The 13792-nt window shown below is 47.2% G+C and overlaps 1 protein-coding gene across 3 annotated transcripts in view; it reads right to left on the reverse strand.

Moving 5' to 3' along the window:
- LOC115120570 (microtubule-associated tumor suppressor candidate 2 homolog) overlaps positions 1 to 13792 on the reverse strand; it is a 105209-nt gene that overhangs the window by 3247 nt on the left and 88170 nt on the right. For all 3 annotated transcript variants that reach the window (XM_065003733.1, XM_065003735.1, XM_065003734.1), the window contains exons 8-13: positions 10790 to 10856; positions 5125 to 5339; positions 3439 to 3544; positions 2835 to 2908; positions 2580 to 2675; positions 1811 to 1927 (exon numbers count right to left, since the gene is read on the reverse strand). In XM_065003733.1, the coding sequence (XP_064859805.1) occupies positions 1811 to 1927; positions 2580 to 2675; positions 2835 to 2908; positions 3439 to 3544; positions 5125 to 5339; positions 10790 to 10856 (675 nt within the window). The remainder of the gene's footprint in view (positions 1 to 1810; positions 1928 to 2579; positions 2676 to 2834; positions 2909 to 3438; positions 3545 to 5124; positions 5340 to 10789; positions 10857 to 13792) is intronic.

The raw sequence follows: 13792 nt of genomic DNA on the forward strand, positions 1-13792 counted from the left end.
GCTCACCATTAAACACTGATGATGGCTTGATGCACAATGAATCTCTAATAGAAGGCTGGTGTCTGTGCTCACCATTAAACACTGATGATGGCTTGATGCACAATGAATCTCTAATAGAAGGCTGGTGTCTGTGCTCACCATTAAACACTGATGATGGCTTGATGCACAATGAATCTCTAATAGAAGGCTGGTGTCTGTGCTCACCATTAAACACTGATGATGGCTTGATGCACAATGAATCTCTAATAGAAGGCTGGTGTCTGTGCTCACCATTAAACACTGATGATGGCTTGATGCACAATGAATCTCTAATAGAAGGCTGGTGTCTGTGCTCACCATTAAACACTGATGATGGCTTGATGCACAATGAATCTCTAATAGAAGGCTGGTGTCTGTGCTCACCATTAAACACTGATGATGGCTTGATGCACAATGAATCTCTAATAGAAGGCTGGTGTCTGTGCTCACCATTAAACACTGATGATGGCTTGATGCACAATGAATCTCTAATAGAAGGCTGGTGTCTGTGCTCACCATTAAACACTGATGATGGCTTGATGCACAATGAATCTCTAATAGAAGGCTGGTGTCTGTGCTCACCATTAAACACGGATGATGGCTTGATGCACAATGAATCTCTAATAGAAGGCTGGTGTCTGTGCTCACCATTAAACACTGATGATGGCTTGATGCACAATGAATCTCTAATAGAAGGCTGGTGTCTGTGCTCACCATTAAACACTGATGATGGCTTGATGCACAATGAATCTCTAATAGAAGGCTGGTGTCTGTGCTCACCATTAAACACTGATGATGGCTTGATGCACAATGAATCTCTAATAGAAGGCTGGTGTCTGTGCTCACCATTAAACACTGATGATGGCTTGATGCACAATGAATCTCTAATAGAAGGCTGGTGTCTGTGCTCACCATTAAACACTGATGATGGCTTGATGCACAATGAATCTCTAATAGAAGGCTGGTGTCTGTGCTCACCATTAAACACTGATGATGGCTTGATGCACAATGAATCTCTAATAGAAGGCTGGTGTCTGTGCTCACCATTAAACACTGATGATGGCTTGATGCACAATGAATCTCTAATAGAAGGCTGGTGTCTGTGCTCACCATTAAACACTGATGATGGCTTGATGCACAATGAATCTCTAATAGAAGGCTGGTGTCTGTGCTCACCATTAAACACTGATGATGGCTTGATGCACAATGAATCTCTAATAGAAGGCTGGTGTCTGTGCTCACCATTAAACACTGATGATGGCTTGATGCACAAACGGTTGTGTTTTGTTTTCAGCGTTTATTTATGCACAATAAACTTCTGGGCCCCAGAATGTCCCAATAAGCTGTTGATGATCAGTGTGCAGGTCTCCACCGCTCCTATAGGCGGTTTAGGCCCACGATTCTAATCAGCACTTTGAGACAAAGGTATTTGTTTTACTAGGTTGCTCTGAAGCCTGCGGCGAGGCAGACTCAATCTTTCCAATCATGACTCCATATTCGTGGGGTATTTATGCAGTTTTGTTTTGCAGCGAAATGACTCTCTATGTGGTGACTCCCAAGGCTGAAGACAATCTATCACGAGCTTGAACGGCAAAACCAACCCTTACTAAAACACTCCGCCTTCACAGGAATGTGTGTGTGTCTTATAAGGGATGACATAAGATGGCGCACCCTTTCAGTGATGTACAGAGAGAGACAACAGCGAAGATACACCGGGGCAAGCTCAGGGCATGCGTGTGTGCGCGTGTGTGTAGGCGCGTTTTCATCGACATGTGTGTGCGTACGTCCTCACCAGCTTGTCCATCTGCATGAGTTTCTTGTCCTGTTGATGAAGCCGTTTGGTCTTTATCTCCAGAACCACCTTAAGACTCTCCAGCTCCTGACCCAGATACAACACATGGGAGTCCTTCTATAGGGAGAGAGAGGAAGAGGAGAGAGAGTAAGAGGGGCGAGGAAGAGGGGGCGAGGAAGAGAGGGGGCGAGGAAGAGGGGGCGAGGAAGAGGGGGGGAAGAGGGGGGAAGATGGGGGAGAGGAAGATGGGGAGAGGAAGAGGGGGGGGAGAGAGAGAGAGAGAGAGAGAGAGAGAGAGAGAGAGAGAGGGAGAGAGAAAAATGGGGGGAAGAGAGAGAGAATTTCATTCACAAACCAGAGTCCTATTCCTACCCTCTTCTATCCCCTACAAACTGTTGTTCCAGACAAACAACAGTCTTTCAATAACCCACTTTAAGATGGATGATTGCAGTACCAGAGTGGTGGGTTTGATTCCCAAATGAAATTAAATATGCATGAGTCACTGTGGATAAATCTCCAAACACTGCCATCTCAGAAACAGACACAATGACCAGTGCTGCATGTCCATTAGCAACCAACAGGGGGCAGTATTCCACCAGTATAAAGACCAAAAGAAGCAGTAAACTGGGACATCTGTCTCACAGCAGTAGTATTGTTGACTAAGGTACACAGTGTACCAGAACAATAGCATTCTTCAGCACCTTCCTGTGTCCATGGGGCTCTGGGCATAATTAGGCCACTACATAGGGTGCCGTCATATTCCTTTTACCTGGTTCTTCTCTGCCAGAATCCTCCTCCTCTCCTCCTCCGCTCGCAGCTTCTCACTCAGCGCCTCGTTCTCCAACGTGAGGTCCTGGATTTTCTCCTGTTGTGGGTGTGAGAGAGAGAGAGAGTTAAGTCAACGCTACAACAGTGTTCCTCCCTGATACTGAGTCTATAGAAGACATACAGAAGATAGTAGTATCTGTATTGGGTAAACGTGTTGGTAAGGCAGGGAGGGAGGTACAGGGAACATGGATCTTACAGTGAGAGTGGCCTCCGTTTCCTTTAGTGTTTTGTCCAGGTTCTCCAAGTCCTGTTCCAGGGTTTTCCTGAGCTCTGCAAAACAACAACACACACTGAGTCAATGGAGGAAAACTAGTCACTTATTCACCAATTAAAACACTTTGGATTAATCCTTTCTCATGTGAAAACTAACCAAGTGTGTGGATGCCTGAGATGGATGGATGGATGGATGGATGGGTGGATGGATGGATGGATGGATGGATGGATGGATTGATGGGTGGGTGGATGGATGGGTTGATGGGTGGATGGATTGATGGAAGGATTGATGGGTGGATGGATAGATTGATGGATAGATTGATGAGTGGATGGATTGATGGGTGGATGGATGGATTGATGAGTGGATGGATGGATTAATGGGTGGATGGATTGATGAGTTGATGGATGATGGGTGGATGGATGGATTGATGAGTGGATGGATGGATTAATGGGTGGATGGATGGATGAGTTGATGGATTGATGGGTGGATGGATGGATTGATGGGTGGAAACATGCATTTTAGGACAGAAGAATAGAGGGATGAATTTCAATGAGTTCTGTGAAGGTGTGTGGTTGTGTGTCCTCACCTTGGACAGCGGTGTCGTAGGTCAGTCTGAGCGTGTCCATCTGCTGAGCGTGGCTGGCCTCAGAGTTTCTCCTCAGAGTCTCCTGTCTGCTCCTCATCTCCTCCAGCTGACAGAGAGAAGAAGAAGAAAATGGATTTGATTGACCATTCTAATTCCATGGGCTCCTCTCAGTAACACAAGTACGCCATTACAAGCTGAGCATCAGTTACGGGGTGAATCTCAATAGTCCAAGGTTTCCTCTTTATACTTCCAATTCATACTACTAATATTCCCCCCCACTATTATGACACATTTCAAATCAAAGGTTATTGGTTGTGTACACAGTTTATCAGGTGTTATAGCAGGTGCAGTGAAATGCTGGTGTCACCAGCTCCGAACAGGGCAGTTCAAATGAGAAATAATAGAATGAACTATGTGGAGAATCCAGTATTTAAATACACAGTGTGAAAGCAGCATAACAGAAATGGGAAGTCTTTTATGTCTCTATATACATGGGGCAGCAGCGTTGTGTGTGTGTGTGTGTGTGTGTGTGTGTGTGTGTGTGTGCAGGAGTCTGCGTGTGTGTGAGGTGTGTGTTTTATGTCTCTATATACGTGGGGCAGCAGCGTGTGTGTGTGTGTGTGTGTGTGTGTGCAGGAGTCTGCGTGTGTGTGAGGTGTGTGTTTTATGTCTCTATATACGTGGGGCAGCAGCGTTGTGTGTGTGTGTGTGCAGGAGTCTGCGTGTGTATGAGGTGTGTGTTTTATGTCTCTATATACATGGGGCAGCAGTGTGTGTGTGTGTGTGTGTGTGTGTGTGTATGTGCAGGAGTCTGTGTGTGTGTTTTATGTCTCTATATACGTGGATACGTGGGGCAGCAGCGTTGTGTGTGTGTGTATGTGAAGGAGTCTGCGTGTGTATGAGGTGTGTGTTTTATGTCGCTATATACATGGGGCAGCAGTGTTGTGTGTGTGTGCAGGAGTCTGCGTGTGTGTGAGGTGTGTGTTTTGTGTCTCTATATACATGGGGTGTGTGTGTGTGTGTGTGCAGCAGTCTGTGTGTGTGTGTGTGTGTGTGTGTGTGCAGGAGTCTGCGTTTGTATGAGGTGTGTGTTTTGTGTCTCTATATACATGGGGCAGCAGCGTGTGTGTGTGTGTGTGTGTGTGCAGGAGTCTGCGTGTGTGTGAGGTGTGTGTTTTGTGTCTCTATATACATGGGGCAGCAGCGTTGTGTGTGTGTGTGTGTGTGTGCAGGAGTCTGCGTGTGTATGAGGTGTGTGTTTTGTGCGTGGGAGTAGGTGTGCTAAAAAGTATCTGATTTGGAACAAGCTGATGTGGATGATTTATCGCTAATTGAATTACCAGTTAGATGTAGGCCATAGAGGACTCAGGAAGTAATACTACGTGCCAATTCATATTCATCCATGCCGCCCCGTTCTACCGCTGATGACATCAGGGAGTAATAACCATGGCAACGGTCGTAAATCTCGGGAAGCGTTTAGGAGTTGTGTGCGCTGTGTGTGGTGCGGTTGAGAGCCAGTGGAGTGTTTCAGAAGTGCTTGAATGCTGTGTTCACGTGCTAGTCGGAACTAGGAAACTCCGACTTGCTAACAGGTTGTAGTTAAACACATGCCCCGTTCAACCAGTTAGCAAGTTGAACATTTCAGAGCCCGGTCACCACAAGCCCGGTCACCGCCTCGCCACTGACCTGCTGCTCCATGAGGGCGCGGCATTTGTCCGCCTCCTCCTGATAGGCCTGGTGCACCTTGTCCCACTCTGCCTGGTAGAAGGCCTTGAGCCTCTCCTCCAGGCCGGTCAGCTCAGCCTGGTGATCCCTCTGGACCCTCCGCACCACCTCCTCCAGAGACACCCGCACCTCCTCCTTCTCCTTCTGCAGCCGCTCACAGCACTGGGACGAGGAGACTGGAGAGGGAGGGGGAGGAGGGGAGAGGGAGGGAGGGAGGGAGGGAGGGAGGGAGGGAGGGAGGGAGGGAGGGAGGGAGGGAGGGAGGGAGGGAGGGAGGGAGAAAGAGAGAGACCATGTCATTGTCACTTTGTATTTTAGAATTCACTTTCAAAACACAATTACCCAGAATGAGGCTCTATGATAAATAATGACTTCACTGTAATAAGAGGGCGACAGCGTTGGAATAACATCTAACGTCCAATTGGTGTTTTTGTAACAGCGTTGCATAAACACCAATTGGATGTGAACATCTGACGACGCACTGGAAAAATGCACGACTGTTCCAACATTGCGCAATCCAACCCCAACCTCTAATCCTGATCAGAATCATATGCACCCTTTCACACAACACTTCACATGTCCGCTGAAAACTAAGGGCCAGATTCCAGGCCCCATTAAACCAGGCCCCATTAAACCAGGCCCTATTAAACCAGGCCCCATTAAACCAGGCCCCATTAAACCAGGACCCATTAAACCAGGACCCATTAAACCAGGACCCATTAAACCAGGCCCTATTAAACCAGGCCCTATTAAACCAGGCCCGGAACTAAAAAGCCCTTCAACAGCAGATCTCCATTGAACGTAATTGTTTTTCCCAACCAGGAGTAGAATTCATTTGGGTCTAGTAGGCTATAACCTACTTAATCGACATCTAATGACAGGACTATATTTTAATACATATGTAATGATAGACCCATATATGTAATGATAATAGCAGATTCCCACAGCGCAGCACAGAGCAGCCTGGACAGTTGATATTTCCTCATATCCTCCCCTGTGGGATTAACTCTGAGGCCTGTTGCCACGGTGATGTTGTCATAAAGGCCGGCAGCTGTGAGCCCGTTAACAGACGGGTCCTGTCTTTATTATGGGGTAACTAACAGAAAGGGTGTGTGTGTGTGTGGATTAGGGGCAGGTGTGACTGGCATGTGGCCCCCGTATTATGACATCAGCGCTGCCCCCCCACAAATGGTTTCATAACACGACATCATGGGTCAAGAAGGAACAAGGAAGGGAGCTGGAAAGAATGTGTATCTAAGGGCAGATCTAGGATCAGGATTTACTCAAGCCTGTTACTGTAGCCATTATCAGCTCAAGATACAATTGATCTAGGATCAGATTTAAAGGGATAGTTCAGGATTTTAACAATGAATCCCCTTTATCTACTTCCCCAGATTAACATTAACTCGTGGATACCATTTCTATGTGTCCAGTACGAAGGAAGTTGGAGGTCGTTTCACAAGCCAACGCCAACCAGCAGAGACATACAAAATGGTATCCATTAGTTCATCAGACTTCGGGGAAGTAGATAACGGGCTTCAATGAAATATAACTAACTCAATCCGCAGATTTGAACTGTGACCATTATCCACTCATTATAAAGAGCCTAGAACTGTTAACTGCAAAACTGTCGGAAAGACAAATAAAATCCTCTGAAAGTCAGACTGACAACGTTCTTTCACTAGCTTGAAGAGAAACATATTGACACAGGTTCTGCTGGTCAAACATACAGTAGACATAGCAGAGAGACTTGTTAGCACTTCTCAAAGTCTGACGTTAACAGGCAGAGTTTTGAAGGAGGTGGTGAGAGTGAGATTCATACATTCCACAGTCATGTGTAAAAACAGGGGTCAAGGTTCAACAAGCACACCAAAGCCCCCGCTCATCAAACAGATGGTGGTCGATACATTTTCTGCTGAGGTTCGGTGGGAAAGAAAGTGCATCTATGCACGTGTTTGCTTTTAGGGGGAGAGTGCTTGGTAGGGCAGTTAAAGGGTGTGTCCGGGCTTACAGGAGTGTGTGTGTTGAGACGGAATGGTTTTCACTGTGTAGTAAAAGTATTGTTTGTATAAACGTGTGTGAGAGAGAAAAGTGTGTGAAGGAATAAAACGACAGAATTGTAGTCGGAGTGTTGTGTGTGTGTGTCTATCATGCATGTGAGAGTGTGTGTGTGTGTCTATCATGCATGTGAGAGTGTGTGTGTGTGTCTATCATGCATGTGAGTGTTGTGTGTGTGTGTCTATCATGCATGTGAGTGTGTGTGTGTGTCTATCATGCATGTGAGAGTGTGTGTGTGTGTGTCTATCATGCATGTGAGTGTGTGTGTGTGTGTGTGTCTATCATGCATGTGAGTGTGTGTGTGTGTGTGTGTGTCTATCATGCATGTGAGTGTGTGTGTGTGTCTATCATGCATGTGTGTGTGTGTGTGTGTGTCTATCATGCATGTGAGAGTGTGTGTGTGTGTCTATCATGCATGTGAGAGTGTGTGCCTGTCTGTTTAAAAGAGAAGGGGGCTTTCTAGCTCTCTATATCCCTGACAGCAGGCGGCCGTTGGTATTGTTCATCAGAACCACATTGTACAGGCGTTCCAACCAGATGCCTCTAAGGCATCACACAGTTGGCGAGGATTGACGAGGTCTGGCAGGACGTCTGAGACGGTCATGGGGGCATGTGGGTAAAGTGAAACGGCGCACGTTTCCTCTCCCTTTCGTAACACATTACAACATCTGGGGTCTGGGCCAAGTCGAAGGAACAGAACTGAACAAGCCCATTCCTCTGGAACGCCACTCTGATGTCATTGGCGGAACAGAACCGAATGCCTTGTAATGTATGAAACACATCCACAACAATGAGTGTTTCAACATGTTCACAAACACCTTCCCGCCTTGTTTGAAATGATCACCACTAGGAAAAATGGATAGCTGTAAGCATGGATTCCATCACATATTATTGACCTATCCAGTCGTGTCAGATCAGGGATCATCTTGAAGAGAGGAAGGATGCATGTTTTTACAATTGGAAGTATTTGAAATTCTGGGGAAACATGGATCGAAATGTTGTCAAAATGTCAGATTACACTACAACAAAATATGGCCCGCAGATGATTTTATTTGGCCCCCCATGTAAAATAAAATGTAATAGTGACTAGAAACACCAGCAAATCAGCTCCAAGTGATTTTGATTTTGTTCATAAGGATACCGAACGGATAATAGATATATGTGATTGTATCCAAATATAAGCAAGGTTCGAAATGATTGTGTTTTAGTCAAATATTATATCTGCAGTCTACAAAGTATTTGTAATTATGCTCTGGCCCCCTGACCATCTCCTCAAGAAAGAAATGGTCCCGCGGTGTGATCGAGTTGCTGATCCCTGCTCTACAACCAGACGGTTCTCCAGAATTAGAGTCTGAACATTTCCTCCTACAGAGAACAACCCCCTTCCCTGACAAGCAGTTTCACAGCCCCCAAACCCATGATGTTAAGACTATTGTCCTGCCACCACAGTGATGTAGCAGGTCTCCATCAGGGTAAACAGAGATGCTGCAGAGAGACTACCACTAACTACTGTTGGTGAACGCTTGGAGGGAAGAGGTTAAGTCCTGCTTGAAGGAAGACCTTGGACAAAGGAGACGGTCTGTAATTATAAAGGCTTTATGACCGCTGCACGGGCTACCAATAACATCAGTTCAATGCATTTCCCTGACACGCGCAAACACACGTACTTCCACGCTAACAGGTGTACACACAGGCACACACATTTTTGCAAAACATGCCGAGGCTTGCATTCACGCCTCCCAAATACAGCATGCCTAGGGGGTGGGGGCTAATAATGTCTACACAGAGGCAGAGAGTTGGCCAGCACACAGAGCTTTGGAAGGCAGTTGACGACCTGATAAGGCCTTAATGATAAGCCAACAGGTTAGGGAAATGAGAGTGAAATAGAGGGAAGGTTCATTCACATTGAGTGTTGTAAAAAAACAAAAAAAAACTTCACTCATAACGAGACACAATTGTCAGATTAAATGTTTTCGTTGATCATTTTCTTATTAACAGATTTTCTGCTTCAGACAAACACTTGCGCTTCCTTGAGCAACCGACGTGCTGATAAATGTGCATATGTAAGAGGTAGAGGGGTAGACATGAGGTAGAGGGGTAGAGGGGTAGACATGAGGTAGAGGGGTAGACATGAGGTCGAGGGGTAGACATGAGGTCGAGGGGGACATGAGGTAGAGGGTAGACATGAGGTAGAGGGGGACATGAGGTCGAGGGGTAGACATGAGGTCGAGGGGTAGACATGAGGGGTAGACATGAGGTCGAGGGGACATGAGGTCGGGGGTAGACATGAGGGGTCGGGGTAGACATGAGGTCGAGGTAGACATGAGGTCGGGGGTAGACATGAGGTCGAGGGGTAGACATGAGGTGAGGTCGAGGGGTAGACGAGGGGTAGACATGAGGTAGAGAGGGGTAGACAGGGGTAGAGGGGTAGACATGAGGTCGAGGGGTAGACATGAGGTAGAGGGGTAGACATGAGGTCGAGGGGTAGACATGAGGTCGAGGGGCAGACATGAGGTCAGGGGTAGACATGAGGTAGACAAGAGGTAGAGGGTAGACAAGAGGTAGAGGGGTAGAGGTCGAGGGGGGGTAGAGGGGCAGAGTGAGGTAGACATGAGGTCGAGGGGCAGAGGGGTAGAGACATGAGGTCGAGGGGTAGACACGAGGTCGAGGTAGACATGAGGTCGAGGGGTAGACATGAGGAGGGGTAGACATGAGGGGTAGACGAGGGGTAGACATGAGGTCGAGGGGTAGAGGGGTAGGTGAGGTCAGAGGGTCGAGGGCAGACATGAGGTAGAGGGGTAGACATGAGGTAGAGGGGTAGACATGAGGTCGAGGGGTAGACATGAGGTCGAGGGGTAGACATGAGGTCGAGGGGTAGACATGAGGTCGAGGGGTAGACATGAGGTCGAGGGGTAGACATGAGGTCGAGGGGTAGACATGAGGTCGAGGGGTAGACATAGAGGGGAGGGGTAGACATGAGGTCGAGGGGTAGACATGAGGTCGAGGGGTAGACAAGAGGTCGAGGGGTAGACACGAGGTAGAGGGGTAGACACGAGGTAGAGGGGTAGACACGAGGTAGAGGGGTAGACACGAGGTCGAGGGGCAGACAAGAGGTCGAGGGGCAGACACGAGGTAGAGGGGTAGACACGAGGTAGAGGGGCAGACATGAGGTCGAGGGGTGAGGTCGAGGGGCAGACAGGGGCAGACATGAGAGGGGTGAGGTCGAGGGGTAGACACGAGGTCGAGGGGGGCAGACACGAGGTCGAGGGGTAGACATGAGGTCGAGGGGTAGACATGAGGTCGAGGGGGGGTAGACACATGAGGTAGGGGTAGACACGAGGTAGACACGAGGTCGAGGGGTAGTAGAGGGGTAGACATGAGGTAGAGGGGTAGACAGAGGGGTAGTAGACATGAGGTAGAGGGGTAGACATGAGGTAGAGGGGTAGACACGAGGTAGAGGGGTAGACATGAGGTAGAGGGGTAGACATGAGGTAGAGGGGTAGACATGAGGTAGAGGGGTAGACATGAGGTAGAGGGGTAGACATGCTTGAGGTGTTTTTTTTCTTACTGAGCTCATCACGCAGGGTAGAAAGCTCCAGGGACAGTCCTTTCTTCAGCTTCAATGTCTCTTCACGCTGTTGGGGTGGGGGGAGAGACAGAGAGAGAGACAGAGAGAGACAGAGAGAGAGAGAGAGAGAGAGACAGAGAAAGAGAGACCATTAGTTATTAAGTCAATGGAAAACTATTCCTAAACTATGGGAGACTTTCGTTTCAAGTGGAACCAGACAATCGTTTTACGTCAGACATTATGACTCGACTGACAGTCATCTTTCCACAACATCATTCCTTGGCAACAATAGCTTCTTAGACTTCGAAAAATTACAGGCTTCAGTATGGTGACCTAATAACATATTCCTATAGGCGTGTCGAGGAATGTAACTTCTAACAACAACCTACTACAACCTACATTAGCCCGCTGGGTAGGCTACAGAGACAGCACGTTTCTGAGAGCTGCATTTTCATAGCCTGGTCCCAGATCTATTAGTGCTGTCTGCCATCTTCTATGGTGCCGTAGGAGTTGACGAGACGGCACAAATGGATTTGGGAACCAGGCTAGCGTTTTCAGCAGCTGTCTCGACATCAGATACTGTTTCCCTTATGACACTGTATCTATATCACGCCGTTATCATACTGTGGAGAGACGACTTATAGGGTGACTTAGGAGTGACATTGGGCATCTTAGAAACAGGGAACACGTGCTATGAAAACTCATCTGACAGGCCTACGCATTAATAAGTAGATAGTTTGAGTCTAAAAAACACGCTTCCTCTCAGACGTCACGTACACAAATTCTCTCATGAACTTGATCATTCTTATGGACTTATGGACACTCTCATACATATCAACATTGTCTCAACATCCTGAAAGGATGAAAGGCTACACCCTGCACTAATCACACACACACACACACACACACACACACACACACACACAATTTTCTAAAATGGTCAAACAGAGACGGTGCTATAATAAATGTTCACACTCTTTAAAACAGAGACACAACGATCACTTCATAACCGTCTCGATTTGACACATGGCATGATGCACACACACATACTTTATAGTCATGAAGCCAATGGGTCAGCTGTAAGGGAATAGATAGATAGATAGAGAGAGATAGAGGCCAAACAGCCGCCAACAGATGCACAAAACAAAAACAACAAAAATAAAGCAAACGGAGCGAGAAAGAAAGAGAGAGAGAAAAGAAGAGAGAGAAAACAAACACACCTTGCCTTTCTTTCTGGTATGTGGAGGAGTCTTCAGGCAGGCTTTGCTGCCAGAGGAGCCCATGTTATTCCCCCTGGGCTGCTGATGGGCCAAGTGCTACATCTAGGAGCTCCACTACAATGTGCCTGGTCAGAACCTCCCCCTCTCCAACCACCTCTACCACTCCACTCTCTCGCTCGCTCAAACTGGTCTGTCTACATCAAATAAACCTCCCTCCCTCTCCCTCTCCAAGGAGTACTCAGCACATCAAGCCCTGCCTAGCAGTACCTCCCCACCTCCAACCCAGCCGCCCTTGGCCAAGCTCCAGCCCACATATATTTCCCCTAGAGACAGGGCCTGGAGCTGGGGGTCTGGGGGAGGTGGAGGGAGAGGGCTAGATGAGCGTGAGGTCAGGCTGGGCTAAGGCCCTCTGCTCTGGGCCTCGGGGGCTGCGTGGTCAAGCCTCTCTGGTTCCTTTAACCTTTGAAAGAGCCAGTGGTTGTACAGTACATGTGTCTGTGGGGCTAATCCATTCATAAACATTAGCAGCACTAACAACACTCACTAGATTCTACTTTTCAAAGACATGACCTACAGGGAATCAAAGCGAGCTTGGCCATTGCCTATTAGTTTGCCTGCTACATAGTTACAGTGGAGATTTTTATTTTTTAAATTTTATTTCACCTTTATTTAACCAGGTAGGCAAGTTGAGAACAAGTTCTCATTTACAATTGTGACCTGGCCAAGATAAAGCAAAGCAGTTGGACACATACAACGACACAGAGTTACACATGGAGTAAAACAAACATACAGTCAATAATACAGTATAAACAAGTCTATATACGATGTGAGCAAATGAGGTGAGAAGGGAGGTAAAGGCAAAAAAAAAGGCCATGGTGGCAAAGTAAATACAATATAGCAAGTAAAACACTGGAATGGTAGTTTTGCAGTGGAAGAATGTACAAAGTAGAAATAAAAATAATGCGCTTTCAAGTGGTCTCTGCAGGCCAAGACAGCACTGGCATTCTCCTTTTAGATTAGACTCACACAAATAGAGAGTCTGGCACTGTAGAGTCAATAGAAGGCTTATAATGCTATAAGTGAAGAGATATTTCACTGCCAAGACTCTCTAAATATCCTCCTAGCTAGCCAGACGCTAGCCAGACGCTAGCCAGACGCTAGCCAGGAAATCTTCCCTACGACGGAAATGCACTCAGATGGAGGGATGAGACAGGAGGGCTATTCTCCACTCGTTTACAGCCCAGAGGATTCATCCCTCCTTCACAATCATCCACACTATTACACTACAAGTCAACACAGTATGTACACCAGGAGATATCCACGTAGTCTAATCTAAAATAACTGATGGCACCAGATCATGGGTGTGTTCATTAGGCACCAAATGGGAGAAAACATACTGAAACAGGTAGGGACTATAACAACGCTTTCGGTTTTTCCCCCCCAAACGCTTCACTACTATGTGCCCTTATGAATGCGACCTGGGTTTATCCAGGGGGACATTTTAAATATAATTGTACTAATCACTCATTAGTATTACTACTTTGTGAGAGAGTTTTAAGTTTGCTCTCGTGTTTAGTTGCCTTGACAACCTCTACTACATTCAGAGAGCTCATTGCTGTTCCTCAGATAGGAACCTCTCTTCTCCCTCTATCAGGAGGATTATGGTAAGGTTCGAAGCTAGGGGGCGGGGTTATTGATACCCCCAGATGTACAGCTCACAGGTGATGTGGTGGAACCCAACAGACCCACCCCCTTTACCCTTCTCTCCCCGCCTGCAGGGAGG

Source organism: Oncorhynchus nerka, linkage group LG18 (assembly GCF_034236695.1).
Source record: "Oncorhynchus nerka isolate Pitt River linkage group LG18, Oner_Uvic_2.0, whole genome shotgun sequence".
NCBI classification, from domain to species: Eukaryota; Metazoa; Chordata; class Actinopteri; order Salmoniformes; family Salmonidae; genus Oncorhynchus; species Oncorhynchus nerka.